Source organism: Mytilus californianus, unplaced genomic scaffold, assembly GCF_021869535.1.
Source record: "Mytilus californianus isolate M0D057914Y unplaced genomic scaffold, xbMytCali1.0.p SCAF_36, whole genome shotgun sequence".
Classification (NCBI taxonomy): domain Eukaryota; kingdom Metazoa; phylum Mollusca; class Bivalvia; order Mytilida; family Mytilidae; genus Mytilus; species Mytilus californianus.
In genome coordinates, this window is record NW_026262686.1 from 2084058 (window position 1) to 2103598 (window position 19541).

The 19541-nt window shown below is 30.5% G+C and overlaps 1 protein-coding gene across 1 annotated transcript in view; it reads left to right on the forward strand.

Annotated features, from left to right (window-relative positions):
• Positions 1 to 19541, forward strand: part of LOC127736731 (ankyrin-1-like) — an 88317-nt gene that overhangs the window by 21252 nt on the left and 47524 nt on the right. The window contains exons 3-4 of the mRNA XM_052247314.1: positions 1568 to 1672; positions 14035 to 14139. Coding sequence (XP_052103274.1) covers positions 1619 to 1672; positions 14035 to 14139 — 159 coding nt within the window. The 5' untranslated portion in view covers positions 1568 to 1618. The remainder of the gene's footprint in view (positions 1 to 1567; positions 1673 to 14034; positions 14140 to 19541) is intronic.

Sequence of the window (19541 nt, forward strand, 5' to 3'; positions counted from 1 at the left end):
GTAAGAAGATCTACAATGGCGTTTCATCTTGCATTTTATTTTGTGACCAAGGGTTATATTATATCATATCCTGGCAAACAAGAAGAAGGAGAGTAGAACCGACAAAATCGCCATTGACGGGCAATAAATCCTATATGGATGCGCATAACAATCTCAGTCATGTCGACAGATTTGCAGATTCCAGTTTCTCTTTACCTTTTATAGTTTTCACAAAAGCAGCAATTGATTAAACCGTCTGTAGGGTCAATCGTTTCAATGAGGATTCTGCTGACAATTTGGGGCCGTTTCACTTGTTTGTAGATCCTGTTTTGCGTACCATTTTTTTTATATATCTTTATTTCTCAATAAACCATTTACATTGGAATGGTACAGAGAACACATAATATTAATAACAAATCAACAAATCAACATAAATGAGAGAGATGTCAGCCCGGCTCGCACAACCCTTTATTAACAAATTAATAAATTTGCAGAGTTTCGAAAGTATCGATTTTCTTTTGCAGGTCATAAGATTACTAAATTTAAGTGTATTTGGACGTTTGGAAAATTTTTCTTGAATAAATAAATTTCGGATGTTGGCAAATTTCCTGCATGACATAATGTAATGAAATTCGTCACCAATTTCATTCAAGTCGCATAATTTGCAGATTCTTTTTTCACGTTGGATATTTTGCCATTTTCTTTATTCAATAGGTAGCTTATGATTTGTTGTCCTAAACTTGAAGAGTTCTACCACTTCGTAGGTTTCTAAAATATCAAAATAACTTTCGAATTCTGAAGTGTCTCCTCATCTATAACTGCCTTAGCAAACTACGCAAAAATGGGTATCAATCGTCAATGAAGGCGACTGACAATTTCAGCCACGTCACTTATTTTTAAATCTAGTTTTTACAATTTTTACTGTTTTAAAATTCTCTCTACCTATAACATTTTTATGATGATACCCTAAGATGCAATATTTATGATGTCGTTTTTGAAAGGCAAATCTCCCGTAGGTTGTCGACTTACGATTTTGTTAATATCGACTTATTTTCAGGACAGAGAAATACATAAATAAATAATACAATAGTACATTACAACATGTAAACCACAGAATAACAACGGACAACACCTCCCATGAATTTACGACAGTACACCAGTTCACCACAATATAATTATGAACTGTGGATATCAGGGACGAAGTGCGGGAATTTGCATTACTGCCAATCGAAACAATGTTATGCTGGAAAAGAGAAAATCAAACGGACTTGTATATATTTTTTCAAACTTTTTTTAATTCACATGTATATATAGGACGTTAACAATTAATATTTGTTTAGTTTTGTGTTTGATGACAATCCAGGTGTTGGACTGTATACTAATACATTCTTTGACCTTGACTTTGGTCATTTGTATGTATTGAATATTATTCATTAAGAAAGGCGATATCTATGATACAAATTTTATTTCAATTTACATTTACAAGTCTGAATTGATTTAATGCTCTTTTTGCATTCATTGTAAGACATTTTAAATGCTGGTATACCTATATACAAATGAATCAGACCTATTAACTTTTTAATTTCAGATCAATGGTGACACTCCTTTACACACAGCTGTAAGAGGTCAAAACCTCAGCATGGTCCAATTGTTATTAGAGAGAAGAGATATAGATCAAGAGAAAGTAAATAAGGTATACCATTCTTTGTTTCATTGTTTCAGTCAATCATTAAATGCAATGTCCACACACTGATCTAATTAAATTCTTTAAACTTTCCCCTTATTTTTAATCCTTCAAGGGGAATATGGAGCAATGAAGCAGACAATTATAATTCTGAAATACACATATCGTCTGTTCATTTACACTGAGACTGGAAAGGGTGCTTTTAAAGAACGGACATATGTTAGTTCTTCAATAATATACAAAAAACTCACTATGTTACTTGACAAGCTTCTTTTTTGATAAATTTTATAACATTCTGAAGCGTACAAAAAGTTTTTAAAAATATATGGTGTTATAGTTTGACGCCGCAACAGGAGATATGACGTCATGCCGATACATCTGCAAAAGATAAGATGAATAATACGCGGATTTTTTTAATTTAACACATTGAAAGTGTTGACCTTAAGAGAAATATGTCTAACAACTCGTGAAAGTTAGATATCGCTTATTTAATTTAAATAGTATAATACACCCGCCGTTTATTAATATATTGAAAATGAATAACTCGAGTTGTTATCAAGGAATATCAAATTCTCAGTTATGAAACCTATAATTAGCAGTGTTATGTTCTGTTTCTGACATAACGTTTAATGACTTCTAATATTTCGGGTGTTACGAAAAAAATAATAATTGCAGATACGACACTGACAACGTATGTGGTAACTTTACCCTATAACTTATATTAATGCTAGGTTCATTGAAACATTATTTATATTAACATATTCCAGCATATCTTGCACAAAAATATAAATGCAATTATGTACAATATAGTTCCGTCTAAAAGACTGTGAGTATTAGATTAATAAGCCGAAGTTCATTTTGGATAATACATATTGCAGTTTTAACACACTTGGGATTTTATGCAATTAGTATTCCACCGACATATCTGCTACGAAAACAAACGTCGATTAATTTGTCGGAATTTGAATTTTTACATTCTTCAGTTATTTAATATAAATGCAAAGTTTATACTACAGCTTTATCATAGATTGATGTACCGATAAAAAGGAGAGGATTGTGACTACGATAAGTGGAATACATTCGTGGACATATTTAACAAAGATACACATTAACGGTTAACATCGTGATAAATGTGATAGTATCCGTATAATTGGTAAATAGCACACCTTCAAAGCAGCAAATCTACAAATAAAATAAATGAAAGCTAAGCAAGCGAGTCACAAAGAACCATTGTATGCAACACTGATAGAATACAATAGACCTGCATTATGGTATCAACTTGGAGATATATGATCCATATGCTAGACACTAGATAAATTTATTCACATAATCGCAAAGTGAAATCATCAAGAGTAAAATTATATTGTCAAGAATTAAAGCACGTTATCTATGTAAATTATAATACAATTCAATAATCTTTGAGAATAGATCATAATTATTAGAACAAGTAATAGTTTATAATATTTAGCTCAAGTAATCTGAATCCACAAAAAATTGAGGAAACCCGAACAGCAACTTGAGCGGTACATGCAGGCTAGATTTTAAAAGAATTTTAGCTGCATTATTCACTTGCACCGAATTAATTATTCATGAAAAAAAAAAACTTCTTAGTTTTGACTAGTCCCTATCGATGTACGGAAGCGCCAGACACTAAAAGACATTTTAACAGACTTACTATCGTATTTTTCATAATATATGCATGTCGATATTTTTTGTAATATAAAACATATGTAAATAAAACATGAAAAAACGTTTTCATCTTTTGTTGTTTGCTGTATTAATATTTATTTGTGTTTTTGTTTTAGTGTTTTTGACAGTTGGTAGTGTAGTCTGTTTTTGTTGTTTTTATTTTTGTTTGTTTTTGTTGTTTTCATTTTTGTTTGTTTTGTTTGTTTTTTTAATTGGGGAGGGGCGGGGATTAAGGGCTGATATAATCATTCAAGTGAAACACGATAATCTATCTGCATTTTCATTAAAAAGGAATCCAATATAGATTCTAATCTTTTGACAAAGATGTACCAGAATCTCTCAAAATATTCAATTTCAATTTACTAAGTTCCCCGTCCCCTCCCAAGATGAAGAAAACACTAACTGAATAAATATGGAAACAATCTGGCCATTTTATTTATTTTCGCACAAATCAAAGCTCGTCCCTTACGGCCATCGCCTTCGTAAATATTTCTGTTTGAAACATATCTCTGCGTTTTTTTTTTCATTTTCCAGGAATAACCTGTACGCAAAATGTAATAACACATACATTTGGTCAATTGTGGCAGCTATTACATATATGTATACATCTGTACATACTTGTATATGCTTGTAGCAGTCGGCGAATTTGATTTTTTTTTTCATTTGCTATGAATTAAGGATAAAAAAAAAACTTCAATGGTTTGTCTTCAAAAATATCCGGGAGGTGATAAGGTCGAGGCGGGGGAGGGGTTCTATGTTTTTTATTAAGGGTTCTGGACCAGTACTCTTTTTAAAAATATTAATTTCAATCAATGTATTGTACTGCCGATATTGAACTTTTTAAGAAAGCATTCAGTATAATTGTAAACAACGCATTTACTGTGTAATCTGTTTGAATGAAATAAAACATAAAAAGAGTAAGAAAAACATTCACAAAAATTCGATATTCTCAACTTCAATTGTTTCGAATTGAAGCGAGGCCAACAATTGCATTTACTCAAAGTTCATAAGGTCCGTTTCCCTTCGTGATTGTATTTAATCATTTTTACTCCTTGTTTACATTGAAAAAAGACACCCCTTCTATACAAAGTCTAATCACAACGCCTGATGTTACATTGAAGTTCACACACACAAATGTACTATTTGATTTTGTTATGATTTCCATGCACCCAATTTTATGACAGGAAATATTGCACGTTTTTTTTAACTTGTTTTCACATGCGAGATAATAAAATAATTGTGCGTCGTGAACTAAGTTGATTCCATTGAAATTATAATCTTTAGTTTTGAAATTAGACTTATAATTCAGTTCTATTGTAAATTACTCCAAAATTAAAGCTGCTTGGAATGATTACATACTATAAACTGCATAAATGTGTCCATATATAAATAGATCAATGATTAACTTTTTAGTTGAATGGATAATGTGCTACGACATGTAACAACATGTTTGTATGCTATGTCGTTTGTTTCATTTCTTGAACCATGACACAATTAGATCTGTCGTAAAGAAGGTTGACCACTTACTCATGATACTGTATAAAACATACTGTAACATGTACATATAGCTTTTCAGTATTTAATTTTGGCATAGTTTTTGAAAACATTTTTGTGACTCAATACTTACAACTTATGAAAAAGAACTGATTTGATGCAATTAATACATTTGTAAAATATTTCAAATTTAAGGTGTTTTTGAATTGTTAAACTCATTTTCACAAAAAAAAAAAAAAAAAAAAAGAAATGTACAAATGTACTCGAAGTATATTTTATAATTTACACAATTAGTTAACGCGAAAATTAAACGCGCGTTTAATTTCAAGTTCACGAACAATTACACTTGTGAAATCTTTAGTAAACGCCTGTTTATTTTCAAGTGCACGTAAAAATAAACTTGTGAAATATGTAGTAAACGAACGTTTACTACTGACTAAACGGACACTTAGAAAACGCTCGTTAACTCGGGTAGAAATTAGAACTTCCGTTTTGACCGCGTTAACGTAATTTCAGTAAACGCGAAAATTAAAGTTAACAAACGAAATATGTGCACGCGGCGTTAAAGTGCGTATACCTTATGTAAACTGTAGAAGTCCGACTGTATAAGTCACTGATATGAAACAGTTACGATGTAAACGATTCAATGTAGCTTTTTGTTTTATTTTGCATTATTTGGATTGTGATAACGCTGTGTAGGCAAGCGTCAGTAATTTTAAAATGTTTATGTTTTTACCTTTCATTGTGATAGACTACACAAGTACAGTATTTATGTAGTTTATTGGTCCTTTGAAACTATTTTCTAACACGCTGTAAGTGAATAACTGATGTGTGTATCTTACCGGTTCAGAAGTTATGTCTGTTATATGAGAAATACGGAAACTTTTGTCTGCTATCGAATATCATGTGAGTTTTATTCCTTTGTATTCCTCTGTTTGTCAAATGACTTGCTGATTCCTGCAGTGTAGTTTACATGTAACAAATCAACGTTCACTCCTATGGCGGAAATCTTTTGTTCAAACGATCCATTATCTAAAATTCTGTTTAAATTATAATTAAAACAGTTATATACCAAACTGTGTTGTCCTCTTCATTTTCTGTCTGAATTTCTGTCCAGATAGTATCCAAGCGGGTAAACATAATTCAATAATGAAAAAAAAATATAACTCACTTCAAGATTTGATTTAAGATTTAATAATTTAGGAACTCATCTCCTTGTCATTTGTAAGAACGTATTTTTTTATATCGTATTGCGGTTTGCAAAAATTGACATTTGTTACATTTTTATACATACCAACACAAGGTACTCGGTGTGTGTACATGTAACAACAATAAGTGTAAATATTTTGTAGCGTTACTTGCTAGTTAATACAGTAATGTTGTTTGTAGAACAAATAGTTCAATAAACTGAAATGGTCGTAATGGAGTAATCGGTCTAATTTACCTGTTTGAATTGTTATACTAAGTTCTTATTTGGCTTGTTGATGGTTTTGTTCCAAAAGTCACTACAGAGTCATTTGTAGTCGAAAAATAAGGCTTACAAAAGGATAAGGCTTTTACGTGAGCTTTTTTTTTAAATACAGCAAGAATGGATAAACTTGAAAGGGTATGGATGATATTAAATACGGCTTCTGTTAAATATTGGGGCTAGTTCATATTTAATTTTCGAAGAAACCGCGTAACGTTATCGATTTCATTGACTGTTTTTTTGTTATATGCCTAGTGGTATATTTCGTCTCATCAAATGGTTTCAACGATAGAGTGTCATTTTTTTCAGAAATCACTAATAATTGAGCATATCATAATAATAAATCTAGACTACAAGGTTACATAACTAGAAAGTTATCCAAGTTGTAACACATTATTGATCTTAGATTATTCTGCCTCCAGTGTTTATTAAATAATAAAAAAAAAAAAAACATAATCCAGAAACATAAATACATATTCTTTTTAAATTATGAAAAACCACTTAAAGACACAAATAAATATCAATTCATTCCCACAAGAAAGACGTGCTGAGAAAATGACTTATATAATAACATGAATAAATCCGAATGCACTTTATTGAAGATCTGTTTAAAGTGTATATACCATTGTTCATAAATACTCCGTTTAAAGAGTATTTGTTCTTTTTGATCTTCAATTTCTGCCTTCAAAGTATTGGGTAAGAAGGCGATAATGAAAGGAAAACCATCACAAATGTAATTAACTTTATTAAACATGTTAGACTCTGAAGATTCATTTCAATATTCAAGATGTATTTTAAGTTAGCGAAAATCTAATTACGTACGATCCATTATTTCAAAAGAATGGACAGTTAATTGGACTTACTCTATATTTTATTCTAAAACACATAGCCAGAAATTAGTAGTACTTTTGCTAATTAATATTCATAAGATGTAAATGAGAATTGTACCACGTGATAATAGTTTGAACTGGACTGGCTTGATATCATTAAAATCTTTAAAGCACGGATATTATAAGTTGCCCGTCACAGAGTCCTTGTTTATAATCACTCTGATATTTCCGTAAAGTTGTCAGGCGGTCGAAATCAAAACAATGAACGCGAATTAAGTGAATTTTTCGTGTTTTCGTGAGTTTATTCTTTTTTTATATGGGCATTTTAACTTTACGTGGGAACCTAAAGTTCAACGACTACACATACAAGGTTTGGACTTGCTTATTCTCGTATGGACATTTAAGTTTCAAGTTTCATCCCGGCAACCTGTTTTTGTAATGACCTTGTTAGCCAATTTTCAACACGAAGTTTGCAAATTTGACGTTTCAGCCATTTTAGTCTGTATTTTATACTGCAATGTTAAAAGCCTCTCGCTTCGATTTTTAAAATAGCTCAGGAACCTTGATTTTTGCAACGACAGTCATTATGTTTCGTTTAGATGGTGTATATTGTTGTGTATATTTATTTTCTGTCCCGGCAACCTGTCTATCACTTAAAATAAAGTTAAAACAGACATTTTTTCAAAATTCCCTATCATTTCAATATAACTTCCGTGACCCGTATTCGATTTCTTTAGTATAATATTCAAATAAGCAAAGTGGCGTTGATTTCTGGATATGAAGATTATTAAATTTGCTCTTTTCGGTACATGGCCATAATTGTGTAATAAGTGCAAACATGTATACCATGGTAATATTTAAAAAAAACTATAGTGTATTGATTTCAATCCAGGAAAATAAGACCCTAATTAATGTTTTTAGGCAAGAGATAGGAAGTAAACAGTTTTGGAAAGAAATCTATGGAAAATTTTACTTTGCAGTTTGATGTGACAACTTGCAGCAAATGATAAAAAAGCAAAGCAATATATGAACAAAATCATATAATTTAGACAGTTCCACATTAATAACCCACCCCATTGTGAAAAAGCCAGTATGGCTTAACTACGACCAGAGACATATTTTTTTATAATACTCTGCTACGACTTATTCATACAGATAATGTACATGTAGTAAAAGATGGACATTCAAACTCATATGTCAAAAATAAACAGACAACGCCATGGCTAAAAAAGAAAAAAAGACCAATAGACAAACGATAGTACACAAAACACAACATAGAAAACTAAAAATTTAGCAACACGAACCCCACCAAAAACTGGGGTTGATCTCAGCTGCTCCGGAAGGGTAAGGAAAGTCAACAATGAAATTTCATAAGGTAAATGTAAGGATGAACAGATAATGAATGAATTTATTTGTAATTTTCTTATTAGCACACATTGTATATAATCATTTTATAATTACTTTCTGCTCCCCATATAAATGTACATGTATATTTCTGTTGAATTATCCAATATTGCTAATTTACAGAAATCAGACATATGAAGTACTGTTATGGTAGATAAGAAAGGATATGAAGTATCTTGTTATAGCATATATTATATATGTCTCTCTAGAATCATATGAGCTTTGAACTCCACATTAAGCAAATGTATGTCCTAATTTAATAATAGTTTTTGTTTGAAAAATATAATACTGTGTTTTACATGTAAGTGGGAATTAAGGGTAGAGCTTAAGAAGGGGGCACAGTTTTAGGATGAAAGACATGTTAATGTTTTTTTTGTCTGAAAGGAGACATCTTGATAATTTTATGAACAAGCAAACTATAAATCTTCCCGAATGATATTTAGAGCTGCAGATTGCGACGTCTAAATCATCAAAATCCTCCGTCGTCTAGACATTCACCATATGAAGGCACTAGTTTCTTATTAGTAAAAAAATTTTTAAAAAAATGGGACAAAATTGTTATTTGAGACAGATATTTACATTTACAGTTTTGGTTTAACTAGTTTTATTGATTGATAGGTGTTTAATATCCAGCGATTAATAGAACATACACATTTCGTTTGAATTTACCTTGTTATTGTATTTGACTCACAGGACGACAACACCGGGTATATGAAAAACAGCACTGTCTAAATCCAGCCGTATACGTTTTCGGATGAGCACATGCATTATTTCTAAATGATAAATAGATGAACTACTGAGAACTTTGTCAAATTGTTCCTAGGTCAGTAATGATGCATCCCTCCTACGCCAAATCAAATCTCCAACTGAGTGTATTTAAGTATTGGTTATTTAGTAAATATGTTAATTAATGTCCTGAGCCGGCATATGTATACAGTATTATAGAAAAAAAACATAAGCTCTGAAAAAGATGGTAAAACAGTGTGTAGACGCAAGAAAGAGCATTCAATCGTACGAAAAGTTTCCTCAATTTAAGGTCGGCACTAAATTTGTGTTACTTTGTTCAGAACAAATAGTAATAGCCTTTGAAGACTTGAAGTCCTATTTGTGATAACTTTATTCCTATTTGATTTGCCGTGGCTATTGGATCAAGCCAACAACATATATATAGCCTATAAGAAGGCCATTAGCCGTCAAAAACATGTACACCGATTTTACTCAAATTTCCATATTCATGATCAATTTGTTTAAGGTCGTTTCATGAATCCCCGTTCAGGTCCTAGTTTTGGTTCCAAGAAAATAATTTTCATTATTTGTTTTTTTAGTTTTGATAAAGAATTATACTGTTAATTTAACAACATCTTAACTAACGACAATCCATTGAAATATAAAAAAGAAATTAAAGTTTGAATAAGTTTCACGGTAGAATTCAGACAGGGTCTTTTCATTTCCCCGTGCAGGTCCGACTTTTGGTATAAAGAATAGAAGTATTATTTTTCGGTCCTTGCTTGGAAGTTGACTACTAGAAACAGAGGGTCTGAAATAGGTTCGAAAATAAAGATATGCAAAAATCGTCGTTCAAAATTTGAAATATTTAAAGTGTATTAGTTTGATCGTCTCCTTTAAAAACAAAACAGACGGTATAAAAGTGGACAATTCAAACCTATCCAAAACCTGAAAATGTTGGGTGCATTAGGAATTTATATACCCATTTGGCTTTTTACTAGTTTTCGGCATCCGTCTACCAGCAAAAGAACGGAGACTTTTTATATTTTACCGTACGATGTTGGGTCAACGGTATTCTTGTGAGGCAAACTGCATACATCTTTTGAACGTACATTCTGATTTAATTTTCATTCTAAAGTTTTTAACGTTTGTTCTTCTCGTTTAACATGGTTAATCCACTTTTCTTATCGTTCTGAATATGCAAGACATATATGCCACGTTAAGGAGGCAATGCATCAATCAGCTCTATTTAGTGATTATGACCTTGATACTTGTTAGTATTTAATAGAAAATTGTCTCAAAAAGACCTCCTCTTTTTGATATTTGATTTTTTAAGTGGCATTTTCAGTAGATTTGAAAAGTTTCAATTTGTTTTTAAATAGAAAGGTACAAGGACTTCTTTGTCCTATATATGAAAAAATACAAAAACATTTAATGAAAATTAAAAGAATCGAGTTATTTTTATCTGAAATAAAAAGTTGCTGATGGTTACGTCACAACCAGCTGAATATTACAAACAACTCAATATGACGGTTCCTTTGTTTTGGATTGTCAACGGTACAAATTAGAAAATAAAAATGTTGACGAGTTGAAGAGAGTCTAGCAACAGAAAATTGAACTGTTTCATTATCATGTGTTTCCAGACCAGTAATTGGATGATAATTGAATCGTTAAACGTTTGCATGATTTTTTAGCTTTTTTTCCCCATTAGAAAGAATATCTACAATGGCGTTTTGCATTTTATTTGCTTGTTAAACGTATAGTACAGCTGTTCAATTTATTTACAAGTAGTCTACTCATTGAAATATGTATTAACACTTGTCTATTATCAAAGTCCGTTTATTGATCTCAATATCTGTTAATATCTCTTAATAATGTTGATATCAATATCGATAATATTGATCTCAATATCTGTTAATAATGTTGTCGAACTATTGTAGACGTATCTTTGGTTACCCCAAACCTCCTTTTAAAAAATAATGTGATAAAGAGTTATATTATACAATATCCTGGCAAGCTAGAAGAAGGAGAATAGAACCGACAAAATCTTCATTGAGGGGCAATAAATCCTATATGAATGCGCATAACAATCTCAGTCATGTTGACAGATTTGCAGATTCAAGTTTCTATTTATCTTTTATAGTTTTCACAAAAGCAGCAATGGATTAAATTGTCTATAAGGTCAATCATTTCAATAAGGAGTCAGCTGACGATTTGACCCGTTTTACTTGTTTGTAGATCTTGTCTTGCTTACAATTTTTTGGGTTTAAAGTGTTTCCTTATCTATAACTGTCTCAGCAAAATACGTAAAAATGGGTACTAATCATCAATGAAGGCGACTGACAATTTCAGCCACGTCACTTATTTGTAAATCAAAATTTTCAAATATTACTGTTTTGAATTTTTCTCTATATATAACATTTTTATGATGGTACCCTAAGATGCAATATTTATGATGTCGTTATTGAAAGGCAAATCTCCTGTAGGTTGTCAATTTACGATTTTGTTCATATCGACTTATTTGCAGATTTTGTCTTGTTGATCATGTTTGACTTTCTCAGTTTGTCTCTGTCATCAAGATAGGTGGGATATCAGGGACGAATGGCGGGAATTTGCATTACTGTCAATGAAAATAATGTTATGCTTGAAAGGGAGTATGCATTGTTCCTTGTAACAGGCGAAATACGGACCCACCCCGTAAAGAGTTGGTCAAAGGGTTATATAAAGTGCCATGTTTATTTCTTGATATTTGCAACAAGTTTAATGTCACATTAACTTAGTTAAATAGTAATACAAATATAAAATACACAACAAATTTTATATATATATTTAAAACTTGACCTTTTGTGCCGGATTAGTTAACCTGTTTAGAATTCATTGTTTAAAAACACTAGAGCAAAAACGCACATGTTTGTAGTTAACAAATTGTTTGATCAGATTAAACCATTTTAGTAAGTATTATATACTTTTCATTGGTAATTATGTCTCAGAAACAAAAGTTTATAGAAATAAAGTGTTTTTAAATCAAAGAAAATATAATAGAAAAAAATCAACATATGATTTGATACCAACATACTTAAAATTACTTGATGTAAAACAAAACAGTGCCGGACTATGTTCATTTTAGTCTCAAAATATAATAAAAAAAATATTTTTGTTTATTTATACATAGAAAAATATCAAAAAATCAGGAACAAAAAAACAAAAACCAACAAAGGTATATTAACATCAATAACCTTTATCTACTAAGACATCATTTGTGCATTTCATTTAAATATATTTTTGAATATCTTTTAACATGTGACTTATGTTTTTATTTCTATACTCCATCAGATAATATCTGTATTTATATTCTTGTTTAAATATTTGATAAACATTAACCTGATTTGCCTTATTATTTGAAAGGCAATTACATTTGTGCAGAGTGAATAAGATAACTGTCAAGAGATAAGTAATATCATTTAATGAGTCGTCTTGTATTGTATATCCTACCACCAGATGTTTTAGATTTATTATATGTTTATCAATATGAAGTTTATTTAATAGAATACAAATCGTATTCCAAAAATCTTTAAAATAAGTACATTCTATGAAATAGTGTTGATAAGTATCTGGCACCCTACACACTGAACACAAAGTGGTATTCTTGATTTTCAATGTGAAAAGATGTGTACCTAGAAGTAATATATAATGTAATAATTTCCATCGAATCATTTTTAATTTATTGTCCTCTAAGTAATCAAAAATAGACTTTAATGTGTATTTGATATTTGGTTGATTTTTATCTGTATTTAATTTATTTCCGCCATCTTGTAAACCCTATAGGAATATCTTTACTAACATTTGGTAGAACTATATAAATATCTTTATTATTAATTTTTTTAGAAAATCATATATAATTGCACCTTGCTTTAAGGAGAGTTGTTTTTTACACTTAACACACTTAACAATAGTTTTTGATGAGTCTTCTTTTTGTAATATGTATCTACAGTGATACTTTTTCTTATTTGAATTATTTCAGTTATCCAATTACTTTTACATTTTAACTTATTTAAGATTTTTTCTTTTTCTTTTGATATTTACCTTTGTCATCAATTATGTCATTTACATAGATTATATTGTCTTTTATTCAATGATTAAAAACCAAACTATGCCCGTTTATCTTTATATATTTATTACCCCAAATTATTTGTTGTCTGATGGTTTTAAAGTTTTCTGGTTTGTTAGTTTGGCCGCCGCCATATCTTACTCACGTTTTAAGTATTTCAAAGTAGAAATAAGGGATTTTGCCATTTTGGTAATTAATGGATTTTATATTATCCAGATTCATGTTAAATATTAGTAAATTTGATCCGTACTGATTAAAGTAAAATATTGGGATAATTTTCCAATTTGACTGTTCACCTTCCATTAATATGTTCACCCATTTAATTTTTATTGCATCAATAAACTTGTCAATATCTATCATTCCAAGACCTCCTTCACATTTTTCAAATTTATTGTATTTTGTTTAATTTTTTCTTGTTTATGGTCCCAAATGAAGTCATAAATCATTTTTTTAAACTCATATAATGGATCTTTGTCGATGCTAGAAACTGAAGCTAAATATGTAATATTAGGTATAACCAGAGATTGCACAACTGTTACTTTTCCGAGCATTGTTAACTTTCTTTTCTTCCATGAGTTAAGAATGCTTTTTTTTTTAATTCATTGTAACACACCTTTAAATGCTGGTGAACATAGTGACCTTTTTATTTCAGATCAATGGCGACACTCTTTTACACACAGCTGTAAGAGGTCAAAACCTCAGCATGGTTCAATTGGTATTAGAAAAAGGAGAAATAGACCCAGATAAAGTAAATAAGGTATAGCATCCTTTGTTACATTGATTCAGTCAATCATCAAATTCAATGTCCACATATACCTTAGATCAGTTTTCAAAGTTCACAAGAAGACGAATATGTCATGCATATTCAGGACGAGAATAAAATAACAATTATACAATTTGTAGGATTTTATAATCTTGGCTATAATTTCTACCTTTGAAAGCAATCCTGGGACTGAAATTAAAATGTTCAGTGCGTCCGGCTTCTTTGCTAAAAATTCAATTGTATGCTTTTTGATCGCTTCTGTGACTGTTCTGGATGTGTATAAGTTTTAAAAAGTCTTCATTTTGGATATTGTTCTTGTAACTTAGTATTCTTGCATTGATATCCGTAGTTAGTGGTTTTGATTTTTTTTTTGTGTTTTGATTTTAGCAAAAACCCGATGCTTTCAATCGAGTTAATTAGGATTGTCGTAGACATTATTGACATGACAGAGAACATATTAAATTTTATGAGACGTTCTGGTGTCTTAAAAGTAAGGAACATTGTCAGTAGTTGTGTTATGTCATATATTATAATTTAATTTATTTGTTTAACTTTATTTGGGCAATAAGATTTTAATACAAGATCTTTGATTGTTTCCGTTAAAAGTATTCATATAAACTTTGATAGACTCTGGAGGATTTAGAATTAGCCTCATAAGCTTGTGCAATAAACAGTAATATTTAAATCTATTGTTTCCTCTTCGATGCACAGATGTATCAACCCACCATTTTTTTCTTAAAATGTCCTGTACCAAGTCAGGAAAATGGCCATTGTTATATTATAGTTCGTTTCTGTGTGTGTTACATTTTAATATTGTGTTTTTGTTGTGTCGTTGTTTTCCTCTTATATTTGATGCGTTTCCCTCAGTTTTAGTTTGTAACCCGGATTTGTTTTTATCTCTATCGATTTGTGATTTTCGAACAGCGGTATACTACTGTTGCCTTTATGTATCATCACTGGCGTGATCGTTATCTGGCGAATAGTTCCACTGAAACTAATGCTTTGACATCGTAAGTAAGCTTCATATTGAGGACTTCACCGTGTTTTTGAGATGAACATATCAATAAAAGCATTGTTTTATCGCTTTTTCATTGTGTGTGTATAGTTATTATTTTGTGTCATGAATTTGTAAATCATATTCTTTCATTTCTATCTGTATTCAAGTCAATCACTTTCGTCTCTATATAATTTATACATCCATCAATGTTTTAATAATATTTCAAATGCTTAAATATCTTGCTTTCTTTAGTGATCGATTGCATTTATGATGAGAGGACTTAACACTTCTGGGCAAAAAAAAAACTGTCCATAACAGTAACAGTCATTTTATGACTGATAATATTTGTCAAAATTGTAACAGTTGTTAAATTTCACTGTGGCAGTTTTTTTGTAACTGTTCCAACTTTGAAAGTGTTTGTCTCTTACATAAATTGACTGCAACAACGCTTAAAATAGTTGTCACAGTCATAATAGGGCTGATACAACTATTTTAAAGTTGTAACAGTTGATTTATAACTGTCCGAACTCGAAAAACGTTGCCACAATCATAAACAAACTGTTTAAACGCCAAAAAGGTTGTCACAGTTATAATACGACTGCTGCAACCATTTGAAAGTTGTAACAGTTATTTTATAACTGTCCCAACGTGAAAAACGTTGAAACAGTCGTAAATAAACTGTTTAAGCACCGAAAAGGTTGTCACAGCTAAAATATGTTTGGTACAACCATTAAATAGTCAGAGTAGATTGAAATATTTGTCACTGAACTATTTGCTATTTGCCCCTAATTTGGTTTATGTGTTAAATTATTTTACTTATTTATAAATCTCTTCTAAAACAAATTCTGAACCATCACTATATACCTGCAATTTCACACAAAATGTTTTTTACGCATTTGATTCTACATGTGAAAAAAATCTCACCTATCAGATAAATCGAAAAAGGTTTCCCAATATATTTGTAACCAATTGTATCTCTGAATGTAACAGTTAACACTTTTCAAACTTATCAAAATGCAACTTTTTAATTAAGTCAATGGTATGAAATCATTCATGCATGCAAGGTTATCTTCAATACCCGTAGTTTTACGAATCACATTACCTTATAATAACGGGCAATATACTGTAAATCATTTTTATATAAAAAAATACATTTTTCTAAATTTTCAAAACTATGATGAACGTTTAGCGCATGCTTTTCAGCTATGGAAAAAAAATATTAGATCAATTCTTATTACATTTTGTTTTTTTATATTTTTCAATAGTTTATTTAATTTCAATACTGATTCGATTTTATACTGTTTATTGTACCGAGTTGTCTATTTGAAATCCAATTGTCTTAATAAATATCACTTCACATGGCATTAATGAGGCAAAAATATTATGACTCGAATTAATTTATATTTTCACCGATTTTTCTCAACCAATTTATTATACATATTTTGTATAAATGTATTTATTATTGGATGGACATAATGTATATGACCGACACAATAACTCTCGTCAGTGATTAAGAAAGAAGTCAAAAAAATTCAAACAAGAAGACTCGCATTGTTCAATGTTTTTTTCAGACAAAGAGATCAGATCTTCTGTAATTTATTCACACCACGGTTTAGAGCTTGATGGATTAATTGTTTAGACTCTGGTCTTTTGTTGAATTCTACATGCTGACATGAAGATGTCTTTTTGTTATTTTTGTCGTTTCAGTTGATGTCATACTGACGTTTTCCCAAAACATTTATTTAATCACAGAAATGCAGTCTGATATTGATATAGTGAACGAACAATTTCCCCTTGTTTTGAAAAGTTTAAAATGGTCACAAAAATCAGTCAATGGGTTTATTATTCTGATAATATTCATCTTCAACCAGTGATAAAACAGTATTGTCAGCAGAGATTATTTGCGGGGGAGGGCTTTAGATCCTTGGACCCTGGATCATCCCTTCACAATAATAGTATTTTCATATTAATAGAATGTTGGTTCTAGTCTTCATTTTGACTGCTCTATTTGTTTTAGGTTGTATGTGTATCAAGGCTATCTGTATCACAAAAGTAAATTTACTTTAGATGTGAAAAGTTGATTTTGAGGTGGAAGAGGGTAGTTTTTGTGTGAATTTGTGGATGGACAGAAAATAGACAGAATTCAAAATAGATATTCTGACCCTGGTCTGAAAAAAAAAATATAATTTGCCAGTCTGTGCTAAACTGCTTTAGAGTTTGTCTGACCGAGTAAGAAACCCTTTCTTCCATATTTTCAACTAAAATATCTAAAATATCTAAAAATTTCTGTCTGATTGAATGATTTTTTATCTGACATTTTGTCTGTCAGACAGAGTTTGGGATACACTGATCTGGATTTTGGAAATAATATATTCTGACCTCCTCAAATTTGACAGTTTAGTTGCTAACTTCTATGTCATTTGGTCTCTGTTGGAAAGTTGTCTAATTTGCAAAGAAGTACCACATCTTTTTATTTACTATGATCTTATTAAAAACATTCACTAGTTAAAATTTTCAAGACTGTTTTCTTGTAAAGACATTCGTTTTTTTTTATGAAAGCTATATGCTGATCTCTAGATTATGGTTTTTTGTTGTTGTTGAGTTGATGTCTGATCATATCAGTTTTTCTCAATAGCACCCGTGTTATTATCATGTTTTTAAGTCGATTTGTATTTCATAAGCTTTTCTATCATGCTATAATGTACAACTGTAGTTTTAACATTGTGTATTCACGATAGATAAGCAAGATACAGCTTAATTCAAATTGTATAGCCACAAAAAGAAAATTCCAATTCTCATCCTCCCTCTTGAAACCATTTTTTGATATCATTTTTTGTATTTCTGGTTATTATCTTTCTTTTGCTACAAGTTTTCAAAATTATAGCAAAAAAAAAAAAAAAACAAAAAAAAAAACAAAAAAACAAAAAATTCAAAGATATGCTTCCACCCATGAATAACATTAAGATAAACACCTCATAAATAGTACATGATACGCCCTTGTGATGCTAATTGCGCATAATGAAGTTGTTGCAAGAATAAAATGGGATATTTAGAAGGCATTCAATCATAAGCTAAAATGGATCTGTAGAAAAAAATGCCTGAGGACATCAAATATAACAGAATTTGGTTAACCATAATACATCTGTCATCAATGGGCCTATAAACATGGGAGACACCAGATATTATCATCAAGGAATTATTGTTCCATATCCTTAACTGACCTAATTTTTGTTAAATTTGTCGCCAACTGGTGACCTCTAAAAATGTTGGTAGTCATATGGTTCTTTTCTTCTCCAATTTTTTGTATCAATCAGTTTTTTATGAATATTTTTCTTTTATGCTAATATGGTGGGTTGGAAAAACGTGACACAGGCTTATTTTTCAATGTTTTTTTGTGGCTTTCGTTTGTTTGCCGTTTATCATATTTGTTTGTTTGTTGCTTTTGTATAAAAATCAAGCTGTTGGATTCCTCGTCTTATTTTTTTTTTACATTGTGTTACATGTATGGCTGGGCCGTTTATACCTTACTATGCGGTATGGGTTTTGCTCATTGTTGAAGGATGTGCAGTGACCTATTGTTACTGACAATGACATAATTTGGTCTACGCTTAATGGTTGTCTCATTGAAAATTCATACCACATCTCCTTATTCATGTAATTTCACATTATACAAGATTACAATATTATCAAATGAATGTTAATAGTTGGTAGTCATATGGTTCTTTTCTTTTCCAACTTTTTTGTATCAATCAATTTTTTATAAATATATTTCTTTTATGCTAATATGGTCGGTTGGACCACCGTGACACAGGCTTATTTTTCAATGTTTTTTGTGGCTTTCGTTTGTTTGCCGTTTATCATATTTGTTTGTTTGTTGCTTTTGTATAAAAATCAAGCTGCTGGATTCCTCGTCTTATTTTTTTTTTTACATTGTGTTACATGTATGGCTGGGCCGTTTATACCTTGCTATGCGGTATGGGTTTTGCTCATTGTTGAAGGATATGCAGTGACCTATAGTTACTAACAATTACATCATTTGGTCTACGCTTAATGGTTGTCTCATTGAAAATTCATACCACATCTCCTTATTCATGTTATTTTACATTATACAAGACTTCAATATTATCAAATGAATGTTAATAGTTGTCGGACTCTTGTGAACAAAAAGCAGCGTATGAGCAACATAATCAATGGTGATATAAACAAGAATGCACACGCCGAAATGTCACGTGTCGTGTGCTTAACTTATGGTTGAATTCATGTTGAAAGTATGTAATATGAAGGTTTTACTACAAGTATCACATAAACTTTACATTGTCAATAATCCATGAAAATAAAGTCACGGTCAGATGAATTTTGCCAGACAGATGATGTACACCTTACCATCATTCCATACCCC